This window comes from Salarias fasciatus, chromosome 12 (genome assembly GCF_902148845.1).
Source record: "Salarias fasciatus chromosome 12, fSalaFa1.1, whole genome shotgun sequence".
In the NCBI taxonomy this organism is placed as follows: Eukaryota; Metazoa; Chordata; class Actinopteri; order Blenniiformes; family Blenniidae; genus Salarias; species Salarias fasciatus.
In genome coordinates, this window is record NC_043756.1 from 24314630 (window position 1) to 24333504 (window position 18875).

The window sequence follows — 18875 nt, forward strand, 5'->3', positions numbered from 1 at the left end:
ATTAGTATATTTGGCAATATATTCCAATACATTTGAGGTATTATGTAGGTAAACATATTTGCCTTTAATTTGAGTAACTAAACCTGTTGCATCATCAGAAATATCAGCAGAATGAACCACGTCAGTGCCTGAAGATAGGTAGAAATTTCATGTATATATACTGTATCTTTGCCAATCAAATCCTGATTATAACAATCCACATTTTGTTCTATCAATAATCCAACAGCTCCACAGCAGTGAAACACTTTTTATCGAGTAAACTTTATCCGGACGCCCATCTCCTCCTCGTCTCCCACCGTTTCTGAGGACACTACACATCATCTGACCACATGCTGTTGTTTACGCAATTCTCTTTTATTAGTCATTCCACTGTCACAACCAAATATCATTTTCCTGCCTCCACCTCCTCTAGAAGCACTTCTGTTTCACTCTCCATCCACGGGGGATTGCAAAAGTCCATTGATCAGCAGGCAGAATATTCAGGCGGTACTTCGCATTGACCATTTATTGTAGAAAGTGGGTGTGTCCAGGGCGAAACATGAGGGGAATGCACCTGAGCAGCTTTCAGGGCAGGCTGTGATTTAAAAAGGGGAAAAGCACATGCAGTTGAACGTGCCCTGGCTTAGTAAATCTGACTCTTTTTTTTTTTTTTTTTTTTTTTTTTTGACATACACCATTTTTGGCTTTTAGATGAATGTTCACAGTTGGTATGTATCCTAAGCCATGTTTTATAAATGAGGTAACTGATATGGTGGGTAAGTTAGCCTGTTGGATTCTGCTTTTAAACATTACAAGTAACAATGCTCGGTTTGGATCGTTTGCTTCTGTACAACTGTCCTTGGCTCTTTTAAGCTGTTTTTTCAATTAGAAAAACTCAACAAAGCAGAATACTTAATGTTTTTTTTCTTTTTTGTCTTTTTTTTTTTTTTTTGGACAAGAGGTCCAGAGAGATCCGGCGGTAAGTGTCTGATTAGGTCTAGTGCAGTGTAATTTGGCACTTCACATCGCAGGCAGAAGCACGCCGCTGATGTAAACACTATCTTCTTTCTCATCTTCTCCTGCGACCACAAACCTCCCCCGCTAGCTTGTTACACAATTAGCCACAATTAACTGCTGGATTTTGCCCTGACATCTCAGTGTGATGTTCGGGAATTACACACATACACACACCCAACACACTAGTGTGCTTGGTGAATTCTAATGAGGCCGGCCATCCTGCATCGAAGCAACAGGGTGGACAAACTTTCATTTTTGTACTTGTACCCCAAAGCTGAACAACAGTAACATGGTTTTGTTGATATGTTTAGGTAGTTTTTAATGCACAGTTTTTATGGTACAAAACAATAACATGTTTTCTCAGTTTGGATTTAGGTTAAACCACAGCACTGTAACAACACTTGTCAATCAGTAATTATAAATCTGAGAATATGAAAATACCCTGTGGAGTTCCACAAATCTCCATCCTTGGACTTCTTGGCTCAGATCACTGAAAAATATAACCTCTCCTATCGTATTCATACGCAATGAGACATCAAATTAGCTCATAAAAAAACTGAGGTAATTGTTTGGTGGGCTGTTTCTTCAGAATCAATGATAATGGATTGTTGATTGATGTATAATCAACATCGTTGACAACACATTTAATTCAGAAAAAGAAAAAAACATTTGTAACTGAGATTGTATTCTCACAAACACAGTATCTGACCGAACACAAAAATCCAGTTGTAATGTCAGTATTATGGTTTTAAATTCATATGAGTCAGTGTAACAAATCTTAAATTTCAACAGAAATATTTTATTGCATGGCCATATAGTGACCATATAGTGGCCATAAAGTGGCCATAAAGTGCCATGTATTGAGATCAAATTTCAGAAGCCTCTCAAATAAAGTGTAAATATCGTGCCTTGAAAGAATATTTAGAGAGACTGCCCACAACATGCACATGAACATGTATGTCTAATATTTATGACTCCACCAAATTTTGTCACTGCATATTTTCTCAGACATTTTCTCTAAAAACTGTGTTATTTGCTGTGTGTGTGCGTGTTAAACTGTGCTGGCATGGAGTTGAGTGCATCAGTGAGGGGATATCTTGGGGATTTGGGGAACAGCTGAGTGTGTGTTTGCATCCGTCCAACTGGGGACGGCCACGTTCACGCACGCATACACAGCCATACAGATGCACACATATTGACAGCTGTGCACCGTTAGGGAGCCAGGAGAGAGAATTTACTCAGCATTCCCATCGAGATGCCAGACTCGGCAGCCGTCATTTGATAGTTTGACATTTCAATTTTACCCCCCAGCTCCGTCTCCCCGAATCTCGCCTCTTCCTCTCCCTCCCCAGTCTCTCTTTCTTGGCCCTCTTATTCTCCGTCCGTCTCGAACAGCAATCCCAAAGCCGTCAATCACCGCATTCTGTTACCTCGCTGAGGGTGGGATTGAGTTTGACGCCCCGACACGTTCTCGCCGAGATTTTCTTTGTACACCAATCAGATCTGCCTGTCCTCCTGTCGCCGGGCGGAGGAGTACGCGACGACGCGTCGGCTTCCTAATCTGCACCGCTGCCTGTCTGCTGCTTCGTCTCTACATCTGCACCCCGATCCCTGCCTCTCTCTACCCCCACTCACATTCTGTCCCCTTCTATTTGTCATTGTCTCTGTCCCTCTGACACTTACTCCATTTATTTTGTTTCGTGCTTGTTCTCCATCTCACTTACACACACACACACACACACACACACACACACATCAACTCTTTCTTCACCTTTCATCCACTCTGTTTTTACTTTCAGTCTTCTGTAGTTTCGGGTGTGTTGCCTCGGTTGGACGCTAACAGTGGAGCACAGCTGCGATGCTGGATGGCCATATATAAGCATGTGTACGTCTTTGTGTTTTACATGCTTTGTTGGTTCTAAAACTTGGATACTACCTATCTCATGAGGACCAGTCACCTCAACATTTACAAATTCAGGGTGAAGAAAACGGTTTGGGTGCACGACCCCTGACCCCCTGACCCCCTGACCTCTGGTCCACAGTGCTTCAATGTGGCTGACATCCGCATCCTAGATTCACCTGTGCTCGTTCAACCCAGTTTATGGGGTTGACGCTGCACTGTGGAGGTCCAACTCACTTTGTAAGGACTGGGTGGTTTTAGTATCAAGCTTTATTTAGGAAGTGATGGTAATAATAACAATTAAAAAAAGTGTTGCTTTTCAACAGAGGGAACTTTTCTGAAGTACTCAGAACCAACACAAGAACTTTGGTTTTGTTTTCTTAAGGCTCTCAAGGCCCAAATTTAGTTCAGGGTTGTTGTTTTGTTATTAGTTTAGTTTAGTTTTTGCTTTTTCATCTCTTCAGTTGTTTTACTCCGGAAAGGTTTTGAAACTTTTGAAAGTACTTAGAAACTGAAGGTTATAGGTTATTTTGGTTGAAATGCAGCTGTTGTGTAAGGGGGCTTTGCAAATGACCCCACAGAGAAGTTGCGTGTGTGTTTGTGTGTCTCTGTGTGTGTTTTTTGTTTAAGTTGTAAGTTGCAATAAGCACAGTGAGACATTCTACTGGTGAGGTCTGACTTACTCAATTAGGATCAAACCACTGGACAAACAATGTTTTGTTTATTCCTCAAGGTTCATTTTATTTAAACATATTTTATGGTTAGGGTTTAGCAAAGAGTCAAGATAGCAGAGATGAGCTCCATGAGCTGGGACGACGCTCCACAACTTGCACTTCTGGAGCAACATGTAGCTCTTCAGCCCCTCTGTAATGGCTCCCTGTGGGTTTCAAAAATTCAATTCTTGTATATTAAAAAACATTTTAATTGATAAAAATACAGAAGTTAAATCACTACAAAAGCCAAAACAGCTCAAAATACAATAAAATGTCGAACTTTCATAATGTAACTTAGGATATAGTTTCTGTAAATGTTGCAGATCTTTACCTCCCATCTAATGATGGTTTGTCGTCACTTTAAAGGTTTGGTTACTCCAGATGAGTTTTATTTGGTGACAAGAACTTTTCCTTTTGGTCTTAAAGTTTTCAGATGTCTGGGCTGGGGAATGCAGAGAGCTCTGCAAGTGTGTGCGCATACGTGTGTGTGTGTATCATTCTGTATGACATGACATGATAGCAGTTGTTTTGGAGCCACTGTTGTCTGTTCACAGCGCCGTCCTCATGAACAGGTCCATGTTCGCCGTGTGTACTTAATACATGATGCATAGAGAACTCTGTGCAGCGCGTCAACAAGGCTGACTTGATCAAGCCGTGTGTGTGTCTGCTTCCTAACTAACTGCTGCTTCACGTGGCCCAAAGCACTGCGAACGGTGTGAAGGAACCCTCACCGCTCCACTGACGATAATAAACATTCCACTCTCACCCTCAGGCACTAATCACCGAACTAACAACCACTCAAGCACCCATGTTTCCCACTGTTTTCAGTATTTCTCACACCAAACCTGTTCTTCTTTGTCAGACGTTCTTCTCTGTGAGACAAAACAGTCATGTGTCAGTCTGATCTGTGTGCGTTTACCCTGATCCACCTCCACTTCCTTCTCTATATTTAGTGTCCCATTCTCTTCTGGTTGATAATCTCCCATAGATCTTCATTAAGGATTACCAAAGGCTTTAACTGAGGCAGTGGAGAACAAACACCTGGACCCTGTCCGTGATGTCTTTGGTTCCCCTTCAGGTCTCAGGACGGTTTGATGTTTCAGTTGAAGATCACCAGATTAGCTTGAGACTGTTTGTAGTGGTGTCTTCTTGTGGACGAACTATGCTCCTTTTAGAAGTGATGGCACTAAGTATGACGGGACAAAAACTGCTCTTGCATACTGTGGTGAACATCCAAAAAGTCGGAAATATAATCCGATTGATCTGTAACTTCACCTTTATTAACATTCTTTAAATTCTGTGTGTTTCACTGCAGGTTTTGTCCCCGTTGTCTGACTCCATACTGGCAGAGAAGACTGTGACCGTGCTGGACGACAAGGTACAAGAACTCATCATCTTATTTGCAGATATACATTTTATGAGCATCTGTTATTTTGGTGCGTTCCTCAATCCAATCCTTCAGATCAGTGGGTTTGCAAGGGACCAATACTTAACTTAATGGCATCTTAAAGGAAACAACATCCAGAGCGCCTCATGGAGCAAGTGAGCATGTTGATTGTGATGTCCTCACTTCAAATGGAAATGACTCATACCTAATGCATGCACAGCAATACAGTAGCAGACCATGCATGGAGGTAAATATCGCCGGGTGGGGTATATGGCTGCTATCTGTTTTCACCAGGTCCTCGGATGTAGAACTGTGGAGATAAACCACACCGACTGAATCCAAACGCTCAGCATGATAATGGCTGCGTATGATGGCAGGAGAGTACACAGAGAGAGATATTTGAGCCTTATTTCAAATATTTATTGAGGTCGAAGTGAACTACAAATGTAAAGCAATGAGATGCTTGCAAGTAACATAGAAGCAAATGTGTTTTTTTTTTCCCCAGTCCTGAATAATCAAGTCAAGCAAAGATAGTTCAATGTTTGTTAGTTTTAGAATGGATTTTTTTATTTATTTATTTTATTTTTTTTTAACTAAAAGGTTTTGTACACTTTTTTGCAGGACTGTCAAAATTCCTTTATGTTCAGGGTCCACATAGTCTAATTTCACCCCAAGTTTGCTTGACCACTAACTTAGTGGTTTATTTATTTATTTATTTTTTTGACATTTCCAAATGTTTCCTCTTGTTTTACTCCCAAAAAATTGACACTTCATTCTAAAGTTTAGTTTGAAATCATATTATGGTTTAACATGAACAATTAATTTATTAAAAATGAGTGCAGTTTCTACACATTGTAAATGATGTTCCCTGACAAGGAAGTCGGTGATTGATCGAACAGCCATGTCTTCCATTTGTAGCATTTAGTTTCATTTTTGAAATGTTTTTGAAAATACTTGGTTGGAAGATGCAATTTGACCAGATCAGACCAGCTTTGGCCGGTCTGATCTGGTACTGTATGTGTGAAACCCCTGATTTATCACTCAACTTTTGATGGATTTAGAAGTCTATAAAAGACAGTAATAGGGAAATAAAACCCCAAATGAGTGTTTTTGAAGGTTTTTTTTTTTATCTACAAAAGTGTGAAAAACAGCAGTCAGCTTGTAAAGGTTTTGTTTATGTCACATAGGAATTCTTTTTGGCCTTCCAATAATCATTTCTTTCTTTCTTGTGTCCACCAGTAAATAGCTGGCAGAGTGTTAGTCGGTGGGTTTACTGGCTCTCTGGATGGTTTGTGTGTTTAGGTCTCCATCACTGATCTGGGAGTGCAGCTGGTGGCGTCTCTGTCTCTCGGCATGGCGGCGAGTCCTGGAAACTCTCAGGCCATACAGCTGACGACGACTGCTACAGACCTGCTGCACACACCAAAACAGGTAGGAGATACTTCAGGTAACCCTTCAAACACACACACACACACACACACACACACACACACACACACACACACACACACACACACACACACACACACACTGGTGTTTCAGCCAAACTACTGATTTAGTTTAGTAAGGATTTTTTTGAATCTCAACAATGCACGAAGACTTCTCATAATTACAACTAGAAAACTTACTTTTTGTACCTGTAATAAGAGGTGCTTCTGCATAAACAGAAGCACCTTTATAGGGATGAAATAGTATTGCATTGTTGTATTTTAGTTAAAGTGATATCAAGCTATCAACTTGATAAAGTTGTTTGGACAACCTGGAGGCCTTAAGGTCTCACTCTTAAGGTAATGAAGTTCATTCAAAGCCTCTCCGATCTTGACTGTAACACCCCTGAAGATTGTAATCATGGAATTCGGACAGCAGTTTCTCATCGCCAACATCTTCTCACACCTATCGTTCTTTTAATCACTTTCTAATTAAGAGTGTGTGTTTTTCTAGCTTGAGCTCCAGTTATGACCCAAACTCCTCGTCTATTATTTGTATTGGTGGTTGAGGCCTAAAATATAATTTAATACTAGAATATAGCGAATCAGAGTAGAAGTATTGTATAGCAGGATTCTAATACATTATTTATAAACAAAGTGCATCCAATGCTTTGACTAACTGTGTGTGCGTCACTTTTTTTCTTGAGGAATATTTGCCAACACTCAGCTAAACACACAGTAGAAACTGTACCAATTGTTGATTCTAATCACACGGCCATGGGTTGTTTAATCAGCCAGCCGTAAATCGTACCGTACCTTTGGTCACAGCTTATACTTGAGGACTAACTGGACTAGAGAGCAGCCCATAATCTTCAGGTTGCCCACCTGTGGACGGACGTAATAGAGGAGGAAGGAATTAGGGTTCTAGAAAAACAGACTGTTTAATAAAACTCGGGAAATAATAGAAAGCAGGAGGGAAGAAAGCAAAATGACAGTTTAATGTGAAATGGAGTACGGGTGGGAGATAACACAATGTTTCTCAAGTTGAGTCTTAATTACTTCTGTAAGGAGGTTTTGCTTCGCTATATCTACACCATCTTTTTCTGTGTTTTGATTAGGAAGGCGAAAAGGTTTTTATCAAGGGAAATTAGTGAGGCTGCTTCAATAAAGACGAACAAGAGGGGAAATAATGCGCTCTTATTTATAGGTTCGCTGCTGGAGCAAGATAAAACATTCTTCCTGGGTTCATTTGCTTTTGTTCCAAAGACACAGACGAAGCCAGGAGGGTCAGAAAAAGGCACCTTATTCATGTAGATATAAGGCTTCAGCCGTGAGTGTTTACGTGTTCAGCTGTTGATCGATTGCGGCGTCAAGGACTTCCTTTGAGCCACTGAGAAGAACAACACACGATGTGGTTCCATTATGCCGCCGAGTCGCCAAGGCCGCCGCACATCGATGTCTTTGCTTGTGTAAATGAGCCAGACCAGCGTGAAAGCAGTGGGCTTCTGGACACGGCTTCTAGACAATAACGCAGCTATTAGTTCAAGATATGTTCTTCTTGATCTGTTTTCATGCAGCACCAACAATCTCATTTTACATTACAGGGATTTATTAACAAGAATGTGGTGTGAAAAGGGCTGAGAGGCCTGGAAGCTTTGTTACCAAGTTTTTGTCAATTTCCTTATATAAATTATTTTTGATGTGCAATCTTCAAAATGTCAATAAAGCTCAAGTAGTTTTGCTTTATCTACAATTTCATAATGACCTGTTTTGCTATGTTTAAATGTTTTGCCCTTATTGACGCATTTCAGTGTTTTTTTTTTTTTTTTTTCCCCCCCTTTTCCAAACTTGTGTTATATAGAAGATTAGAGCGTAAGGTCCCATTCTCAAATCAGCTCAAACTTTATTTATTACATTTATAACATACTTTTCATATTAAAAATCAACACAAAGTGCCTTACAGTATTATAAAACATGGCTTCTTCTAGTGAAAGTGTTTCAATGAAAAACTTTCGTTACATTTTGGGCTTAGAGTTAAACAGTGTGAACTCGTGGTCTGGCATGCTAGCGTTCTGCAGTTTCCATGTAAATGGACATCATTTTCCAAACATTGTGACCTAAGCACGAAACTTTTCTGAAATGCAAACATGATAACGATATATTTTCACTTGGACCACTGTTGCGTGAATGGGACCCATGTTGGTTGTAGCTCTATGTTTTATGCTGTCTGTAGGTCAATTTAATCACCATTTTTGGACTAAAGAGAGGCGTTTGCATTAGGAATTGAACATTGCAGCTTGGAGGGAATTGTGACATTCAAAAAATATTTAAATCATTTTTATTTTTATGCTTTTAATTGTATTTACAGAGTTTATATGCATTTTTGTCTGCTTGGAAAATTTTTTTCTTTTTATCCACGATGTCTAATGCAATTACAAATCCTTTCCTGTGGCATCTACTGACTTGTACTTCAACTTGAGCCAGTTGCTGCTCTCTTCACTGACTGGATGGCCACACTTGTTAAGACATGTGGCTTTCTATAAAGGGGTCTTTATGCACAAAGGTTAGGATTCAAAGAAACAAGCCTGAAGGGAGAATGAGCACACTTATACATTGCCTTTGACTGGTGAAGAAGCAGTTTGATGTTGGAAAAAAAAAAAAGAAGAAGCCGGTGAAGTGGATAGTGAAGTGCTGATGGAATGAAACGTGAGAGGCATCATCACATGTCACTGATAGAGACACTTTCTTAAACATTCCGACCAGCAGTTTTTCTTGGTGCCGCTCTTCCCATGCAACAGCAATTCCAGCTATTCTGTCAGCAGAACATAATTGTGAAAGATGCAAGCCAACTCAAAATCTGTTCAATAATTCATCATCATTACATTTAGTCGTGAGAGCGGCCACAGATTTGGACAAGCGTCATCAGTATCGTGGCCGCTGCAGCAGACTGAAGAAGTAACTGAGCTTTGAAGTTAAGCTCAGTGCCTGCTGATCACTCTCCATCCTCACCCTCATCTATAAACTCTGGGTGGTAACTAAGTGAGTGAGATCACAAATGCAAGCAGCTGAAGTGAGTTTTCTTCAGGACAGAAGTAAGAAACTGGACTATACCTTCCACTAGAGGTGTGATAAACATGTCTCACTGCGGTGAGGCGTCACTACAACAAAATGTACAGTGTTGCATTGCAGAACAGCATTACAGAACTTGGAAAAAAAAAGTCAATATGGGTGATGCTGTCATCTGGTCTTAAGTCAAAGCTGTGGGGAAAAGAGAAAAAAAAAATAGAAAGATTTAGCCAAAGAAAAATGACCACAAATAAAAGTTGTGGGGAGCTGTTGGAGGAAAGAATTTCTTTTCCAGATATTTGGTGTGATCTGGAACAAACGGATGATATTCCAGCTGTCATGAAAGTGAACATGTTTCCCACATGACATTCCCACTGTGTGCCATTCGTCAATCAGCCTCCATGTGCCTTCCCGATTATTCCGTTTTCAGTTTTTACTTATTATGTGTACCGGCCATTTGTCGACGAGAAATGGAACCCCTGCTCAGTGGAATGATTGTGTATGAGAAACAGAGAGCAACACACTTTTTCTAAGGAGAACCTGCCTCAGTGATGCAAAAATCCATTTTAACCGATGACCATAGACTTCCAAATTTCACTTTTGCCAAGACTCCGGCTCACGTAACCTACAAATTTCTCAGCATCGCAAATAGCAGAGCAGGACTGATCAATACTGCAGTACACAAACAGCTTGTATTAAAAGCTCACCGGAGGTTTAACCTGAGTCTCCAAGGCTGTTTTTTCACTCTACTTTGATAGAATGATCTATACGAGAGCTTTGATTTTTCTCACCTTCAGGAAGCGGTGATCAGTGCGTGGATCCACTACAGCGACGGTTCAGTGACACCACTTGACATCTATGATCCCAAGGACTTCCTGCTTTCTGCAGTATCGCTGGATGAGAATGTCATATCAGTCACAAATCAGGTATGGGTTTGTCTTTTACCTCTTCAGAAATTGTGTGTATGGAAACCTCGACCACCGACATTCTGCACAAAGCCCAACTCAAGCCATCTGTCCATCAGGAGCAGCACTGGCCTATTGTGGTGGCCGAGAGTGACGGACAGGGACCCCTGGTTCGCGTTGAGATGGTCATCTCTGAGACTTGCCAGAAGTCCAAAAGGAAGAGTGTATTGGCATCTGGAGTTGGCAATGTGATGGTTAAGTTTGGGGCGAAGAGTGAAGAAAGAGGGGTGATGACAAGAGGTGGGCAAGACGACAATGGAGGTATGGACAACAGCACCAGCGAGCAACAGACAAAGGATGGAGGAGAGTGGAAACCCAACAGTGCAGCAGTAGACCGGGAGGAACGAGCCATGCGAAAGGTAGGAAAATGGATTCAAGAGGGTCTTTTTTCCCATTTTGACTTTTTCATTTTATTTTTTTAAGCTCAGCTTTAAAATTATTACAAATATTTTGTTATGAGTAATAGTATCTATGCGTAGAAGGCAGATCATCAGAGTGTCTTAGCCCCTCTTCACAAGACATTTCAAGTGAAAATGCATCATTTTTGCAAGACGACGTTGTAGTTTTCATGTTGGGTCACTGGGTACTGTTGAGTTTGCAATGAAACCACACACACACACACACACACACACACACACACACACACACACACACACACACACACAAACACGTACTTGCAGAAAACAAAATATAAACATTAACAACTGGTAGTGTGCAGAAGAACTTACTGCTATAGATGTGTTGCACATTTACAGTAAAACCAAGCATTTTCATAAAGTTGTATTTGATCCCATTTAAACAGATAGATTTGATTTCACTTGGAAACATTCTCGTGTAAATGAGGCCTTATTAGAGTCAGTCCACATCATCACATAAAACCAAGGTAAAACGTAATGATGTGCCCATGTTCATGTCCGTTTATCAGATCAGTACAACCACCAAGAGCGCAGTCACCCACCGTGCTTCGGGTGGCAAAGCTCCCAGCGGCGGCAGCAGCAGTCGAGGCAGTGGTTCCACCCAAGCAGGAGACTACAGCGGCTACCCAGTTCAAGTGGAGGTACCAGGGACTGGAAACAGTGAGCTCTCCCAGACCACCAGAGGCCTCTCAGACCTGGAGATCGGGATGTATGCACTTCTTGGAGTGTTCTGCCTGGCAATACTGGTCTTCCTCATCAACTGTGTCAGCTTTGCTTTCAGGTAAAACACTGAAAATAAGCACTTCAACAGAAATGTATCAATAAATAGCTCCGACAATGTGTTTGTACAGACAGAATGCATGGTTTAGGGTACACAATATATACAAAAATACACTGGCATCTGGACGTTGGCTTTACAAGAAAATACCAAAGACTATTTAGTGATAATGAAGAGTCTGGTCTCAAGTCAGTCAGTTTAAAATGCTCCGCCTTCCAGGTCTCTCACTAATTCAACCTAATAAATATAGGAATGCTATATGACCAGGAAAGCCCACAACTGATTTGCAGCTGTAGCTAAGAAATCAATTCAACAAAATCTGAACACAATTGGTCTTCTCAATTTCAAAACACTTGAAATGAAAGTACTGCTGGTTTGACCCTGATGTTTGTTAAATATCATTGAATTTCTTAGTTTTACATTTTATCCGTTGGCTTTTTAGATTAAATTTAAATTTTCAGTATTTCCCTGTCTCATGTGTAATATACATTTTCACATATTGTCTAGAATTTTGGGTTTCAATATTTTTTTGTGTGATTAATTTAGAATGTCAGTATGAATGGCTACTGATTATTAAATGTAAATCGTCAAAGTATCAATATGATGTGTGTATACACATTAACTTAACTCAAATTAATTGTTGGTCACTTTGTTGATAATAGTTCCATAGTTTTGTGCCTTGAGACTATTGCAGCTCAGAATGTATGAGTACTGTGATCCTCTAGACTGATCCACTTGGCATTTTTCAACTATTGAGATATTTTCTCAGTGCTGTATTCTGACGTGTTATTGTTCTAACACGATCAGCATTTAACTAAAAAAAATAACAACTACAACCAGAACAATTGTCATCTGTCGTATGCAGGTACCGCCACAAGCAGGTCCCCGTACTGGAGGCAGGAGGCAACATGAACCACGCCCACGACTGGGTATGGCTTGGGAATGAAGCCGACCTTTTGGCTGACCACTCGGACCAGTGCCAGGGCGGCCTTCCTGATGAGTGCACCACCATTATTGACCGGAATGAAGGAGGGTATGAAGAAAGCAAGTACCTCCTCAATGGCGCTGGTAACACCCTGGTGATGGGCGTGGGCACAGGCATGGGCACCATCAGTGGGAGTGGCGCCACAGGGGGACACCGAGGCATCACCCATGGACAGACTTTGCCCAGATCTGTCCCAGAACCACATCAGTGCCTTTCAGCAATCATGACCAGTGGCAAAGAAGCCACTGGGCAAATGGAGCACCTGAATAATTCACCCCGAGCTGCGGCTGCAGCCGCAGTCGCGGCCGCCAAGCGTAAGCGCGTCAAATTCACATCTTTTGCCACTGTTCTGCCCAACGATAATTCGGGCGGAGGTGGCCCGTACACCAACTCTTCAGTCCTGGTGACCAATGGGAGCGAGGATGACATCAAATGGGTGTGCCAGGACATGGACCTGGGTCAATCTGAAATCAGAACCTATATGGAAAGGCTACAAGACAATCTGTGACTGGAAAAGAGACGGAGTTGAGAGGAAGAGTGCAGGAGGGAGGAAGGACAACGAGTACAATTCACCTGTAATGCCTTTGCAATGGATTAACAGAGGGAGAATGAGAGGAAAAAGGGAACAGTACAGGGAAAATGACGAAGACTTTAGGTGATCATTGAACGGACAGCGTAGGGGAGGCTTCCGTTTGGCTTCCAGTAAGCTACAGGAGACGAGAAGTCATCACTAGCTCATCCTGAAATTAATAGTAGCAAACAATAACAATATGAGTTTGTTTTGTATTATTTATTGTGAAAATATTAGTGTAAAGATCAATAATGAAATCACTATTGGTTATGAATGTTTAGTTTCGGAATACCAGTGAATCATTGCATACTCACATCACACAGTAAATTCAGGGTATGTTATTGGACAAACATTATCCTGAGCCACTATCCAAGAAGGGGCCATAACATCATTACTTCAATTTCCAACTCCATAAGTCATGTTTTGTTTTGTTTTTCTAATTCAAATAGTATGTTGCCAACATTAGCTGTTGCCGTTCAGTAATTATTGATCTAATTTTATTTGATAAATCTGTCCAGTCTGCTCAATGAAGCACTTATTTCTCTGAAGATTCGCTTGAAAGATACCATCTTTCCTGGTTTTATTATGTGACCCCCGTTTGTGTTGGCGTTGCCCATAATTAAAATGTGAAATGTAAAGAAATATATATATATATATTTACTCCAAGTACTCAGCTAGAAATCCAGGCATTTTACCGTCACTTTTGGGAATTTCTATTCAGCTCAGTAATGATGCTTGATCCTGAAACAGGTGAGAGATGGAAGATACGTCATTGTGATTAACTGATTCTCCCTTGAATCCAAGACAGAGGCATTTAATCTTGCACAATTACAACACAGGAAAAGGACATCAGCCATATTTGAGGCTTCATTTCTGTTTCCTGAAAGCCAGTGATGGTTTACCCTTCCCCTGTATTCAGAACCAATCCCATCGTGCCCCCGGTCCCCCGGTCCAGCAGGACCCACATGAACTCAACATCTACGTTGTCCGTGAACTGAAGGACCGAGGTGGGCTCGGGGGTAACTGACTGAGACAATTCACACCCAAAAGAGAAGGAGGCTGCTTTAGGCTTCACAAAGCCTGACTGAACTCTCAAATGATTCAAGAGCAAAATGTACTTCATAGACAACAGGACACACCGAATGACACTGCAGTATAAATGAACATGGAATGACTATCTAACAAATAGATATGGTTCATGAAACATCTTCATGAACGTCATGATGATCTATATTATTTTTCCCTTTTGTTTGTCCTTTTTGATAAATAGAAGGTTTGGATCATGCGTTTTTTTCCTTGCTGTTTTTCCTATATGGGAAGGTATTAACTGTAGCTTTTGTTTTTTTAGAGGTTTATTAAGATTTGGAGAATATATGATTTTTCTTTCAAGCTAGGAACTATTTATTTAAAATGACATTTGAGAGGGTGAGGGAGGAAAGCTCGGCCAAGGATAGAAAGACTGAGGATCGCCGGCCTGCAGGTGAATGATAGCACATGAATGCAAGATGGAACAGGCAGAGGATGCCTCACCTTCGTTAAGCTCAGGTGACGAGTCATGAAGAACCGACAATTAAGAAAAAAAACACAGGAGAAGTGTAAGATTGTTAAGATTGCAATATTTATTTATAAATGTGTTACTGTTTCAGAGTTACACTGTATGTTGTAAATAAATAAACATGCTTCAAAGTGCTTGTGAATAAGATTGCAGGTCACTAGCCGACAACATGGTGATATTTTGTACATTTTTTCCAGTGCTAATAAGGTACACAATACTATCTACCACTACAATGTGAAAGTGATCTGATTGTTTTTCTTTTATTGTTTTTATTTCCTAAAGATGTTCCCGTCTTTGTTTTGAGTATTGATTGAGTTCTTGTTATTGTACAGGGTAGAAATCAGTTTACCTTCACAACAAGATGTAAACATGGAAGTGATCCATCGCACATCAAGTTCAAAATTTCTTGTGAACGGAGAGCACGAGAGGTCTTTTTCAGAAGAAAAACCAAACCCAAATTGCTGGGATGTTAATCGCTGGACCAGTCCGAAGGGGAAACTAAAGCAAAAATCTGAATTACTATGGATACATGCCAGTAATATCTTCAAGAAGAAAGAGGACAAACTGTGCATTCATTCCAAATAGGGGTTGAAAATGAATGAAACAAGTTTGATGTATACAGATGAACCAGGCCATGTGGCCTCCACCAAAGCAATAGATTTTCTGACCGAGGATTAAAACCACACTGTATGTTCTGGACACATCACTGTATCTAGTCTCTTCTTATCATAGTGACAGGACTGCTGGGAAGGAATGCAGTCGATGCTCGAGGTAGAAGTGTAGCAATGCTATCAGATGAAAAATCCTTTCATTCTTCGACATGCTGTGAGCTTAGTCATACTTTACAACATTGGACATCCATTCCATGTGTATTTCATTTCTAGAACTGTATGGATTTCTGCGCCCCCACCCAAAAAAAAAAAAAAAAAAAAAAAAAAAAGGTCAACTTATTTTGACACTGATGAGGTTTTTGGATTTTTTTTTTTTTTCATTATTATTTATGTTATACAACTTTAACTGTATGTAGCCACAGAAGTCAGTAGTTTTGACTGCCTTCTTGTTACTAAACTACTGCTGCCACAGATCGAGAGAGGAAGTTTTATAAAAGCAAAAAAACGTTTGAACTTCTTTGGTATCTTTGTCCTGAGGTAATTCACACCAATCTTTTGGAAATGCAGAGGGAAATAAAACAATAATGGATGGGAGGTGCTGGTGGACACATTATTTTTTTCAGTAGATACAATTAGGTAGGAATAATTAATTTCTTGTGGGTTGAGGCCTGAAAACAGGTTGGAGTGAATGCAGATCTTGTGAAAAGCACCTAGATTCCTTAGCCAGGGCGAAGCTGATTGTTGTGTTTATTGTCACATAGCCTTATTAGACTCTTAGCACTAGTCCAGAAACATCTCCATTCATAGTTTCACTTTTTTTTCTTTTATTAAAAATAAAAAAAAAAAACTTCTGAAATAAACACTCAAGCGAATCCATCACCTTGAAATCACATCAGTAGTTCATAGAGAAGCAGTAGCTCTCAGCTTGTTTTTAATCCAATGCATATAATGTCTAAAAAAAAAGATTTTTCCCCCCAAATCATTCCTCTCTTGCACAGCAGTAGTTCAGTGAGCAAACTGTACAAAAAGGACTCTTTTGCAGTGGCTGTGTTTGACTCTGTGTAAAATAACCAATCTGATGACAGAGTTTCACTGAAGGCGTTGGGCTGTTGTTCGGTTACAGCAGGGGGTGAAGAGACAGCAGTGAAACACATTTCAGGTAGAAGAGATGCTTTTCTTTGTTGTTTGATTTGTTCTTATTTTCATTCTCTCCATTGTTTAAACATGGTTCATGGAGGCCAATAAAGACCCATAACCAACCAACACAGTCTCTTGTCTTTCTGGTCCCGGATTACATTATCAATGCAATTTGAATAGAAACCTTTTTATCTTTGGTAAGTACTGCAATGGATCCTGTCCTGATGGGCTCACCACCACATCGTGCTTTAGGCTCCTGGGAGGGCCAGCTATGACGAACAGATGGAGGGTAGAGACCACAGCGATCGACGAGCGATCCGCTGGCCCTTCAGTTTAAGGTTTGTGCATTGTCTGCTTCGATTTCCACTGCACCCCACTTGTGTGAAAGAAGAGGTACAAGATGAATCAACGTGCAAACAATTACGTTGCTTGTGAAGATCTGTCAGGGGAACATGATTGTAGATCACTGGCACCATGTTGGGGTAGAACATAATTACATGATTCGAGTGGCAATGAGACGGCAGTGAGATCAAGGGTGACACAGAGGTGGAAGGTGAAAGTGCAAATTTAATTTAGAAGACTGATATTCAGCGCTTATGAAATAATCTGTTCATCCATCCTCTTCTATACCAAGGTGCTGGAGTCAAACCCAGCATACCATTTAGGTCTCGAGCCTATCATATTTTTTGGACTGTGGGAAGACACTGAAGTGTTGTAGAGGAGGTCTTCACAGCCATGGGAAGAACATTCACACAGAAGACCTGGCCAGTATTTGCTGTGAAGCAACAGCACTAACCACTGTGCCACAATTCAGCCCATTCAGTGGTCCTGATGTAAATTCAGAAGACCCAGCACTTGCCAGCACTCCATCACAAGGTAGGCAAAGGTAAATAACAATGTGAAAATGCTTTCCCAGATATCCTTTTGGAATTGGTTCAAAACGAAAGAGGAATTGTGCTGCAAAAGTACTGAAACATACAGTAGCAGAAACTTGAGTCTGTCCTGAAATGCCACGTACTGCATAAAATGTCAAGCTTATTCAGAAGAGCCGTCATTACAAAAATGTGTATTTACAGATTCAGGCTGAAATGTCACGCTAAAGCAAACGAATGGAGATAAGTTCTCCTGTTTCTGCATGATTGTGTTCTTGAGAAAGGAAATGCATTATGAAATATGCTTTGTTTAGAGTGCTAGATGTTCATAATTTTTTTTTTTTAGAAAAGTGTTGAAATACCCAAATGTAATTTTTAAAAGAAATGCATGAAGCTGCAAATGGAAACTAAGAGTGTTAATCATCATGGAAAGGCAGTTCTCTCCTTTCTTCGATCTTTTTTGAGTTGCATTTTCTAAGCTTGCATCTTGCAGGTTTTCACCTCCCTTAAACAAGTAAATGCACTTTGCAGGTAATAAACCAGACCTTGATTCTGTCATCTCACTTGACCTCTGCCTGTTTGGAGTGTGTTAACGTAAGGCTCGAGCCTCAGGCCTCTCGCTATTCTGCAACTCTGTCAGTGCTTCTTGAGAGTCTTTCATTTCTCAACCCTCCTCGTTCAAGACTTCCACTCCTTAGGTTGTCTGTCAGTACAACTTGTGGGTTTTCCACCTTTGACGCAGTTTTCTGCCGCACAACTCGACTGACACATCTTGAAAATCTGTCAACGTCTGTGATCCCATCGTACGTTTTGAGAGTCTTGCTTCTCCACAGTTTCTTCTTTCTTCTTCAGCCAGACAACAACGTTGATTTGTACCCAGATTAAATGAGTTAGCTTCTTAACTCCACAATTAACTTTTATTTTCTGTCACTGATGCAGGAGTAGATCAGTTTTTAAACTCTGAGGCTGGCATTCAGCACTTTCTTCTTGATATTTCAGTACTTCTCTTCTGGATGGCCGAAATGCAGAAATAAAAAATTACTTCAAATTGAGAAACTGAGTCTTAGACCGTGGTCAAATGTCTTTAGTCTATACTGACTGGGGGTGGGAATTGATTTTTTTTTAAAAAATCAACATCAATGCCATTATCATTGTGATTGCTTAGCGGTTTCTGATCAATAGCCTTTCAATTTTTCTGGGGAGTGAGCAGAAAATCACATTTACATGCAAATGATCAATCAGCACACTTAAATCGTCCTTATCCAAACTTTAATCCACAATAGCTTCACACCTAATATATTTTTTACCCAGGTAATTACACCTGGTTAACGGCATTATCATTATAGAACAGTTAGTCACGCTCCATTTCAGCACCAAAAGAAGGCGTTTTATCAGCCATCGAAACAGAAGTATTTCTCTCTCTGCACTAAAAGCTTTCCTCTTTGTTTTGACAGAAGGAGGTAAACCTTTCACCTCAAGCTCGTTTTGGACTCTTC

General features: G+C 40.5%; 1 protein-coding gene across 1 annotated transcript in view; it reads left to right on the forward strand.

Moving 5' to 3' along the window:
- The window catches only part of LOC115398786 (transmembrane protein 132C), a 309021-nt gene extending 295334 nt beyond the window's left edge, over window positions 1–13687 (forward strand). The window contains exons 11-16 of the mRNA XM_030105736.1: window positions 4925–4987; window positions 6299–6427; window positions 10287–10415; window positions 10514–10813; window positions 11380–11651; window positions 12514–13687. Coding sequence (XP_029961596.1) covers window positions 4925–4987; window positions 6299–6427; window positions 10287–10415; window positions 10514–10813; window positions 11380–11651; window positions 12514–13141 — 1521 coding nt within the window. The 3' untranslated portion in view covers window positions 13142–13687. The remainder of the gene's footprint in view (window positions 1–4924; window positions 4988–6298; window positions 6428–10286; window positions 10416–10513; window positions 10814–11379; window positions 11652–12513) is intronic.
- The last annotated feature ends 5188 nt before the right edge of the window (window positions 13688–18875 follow it).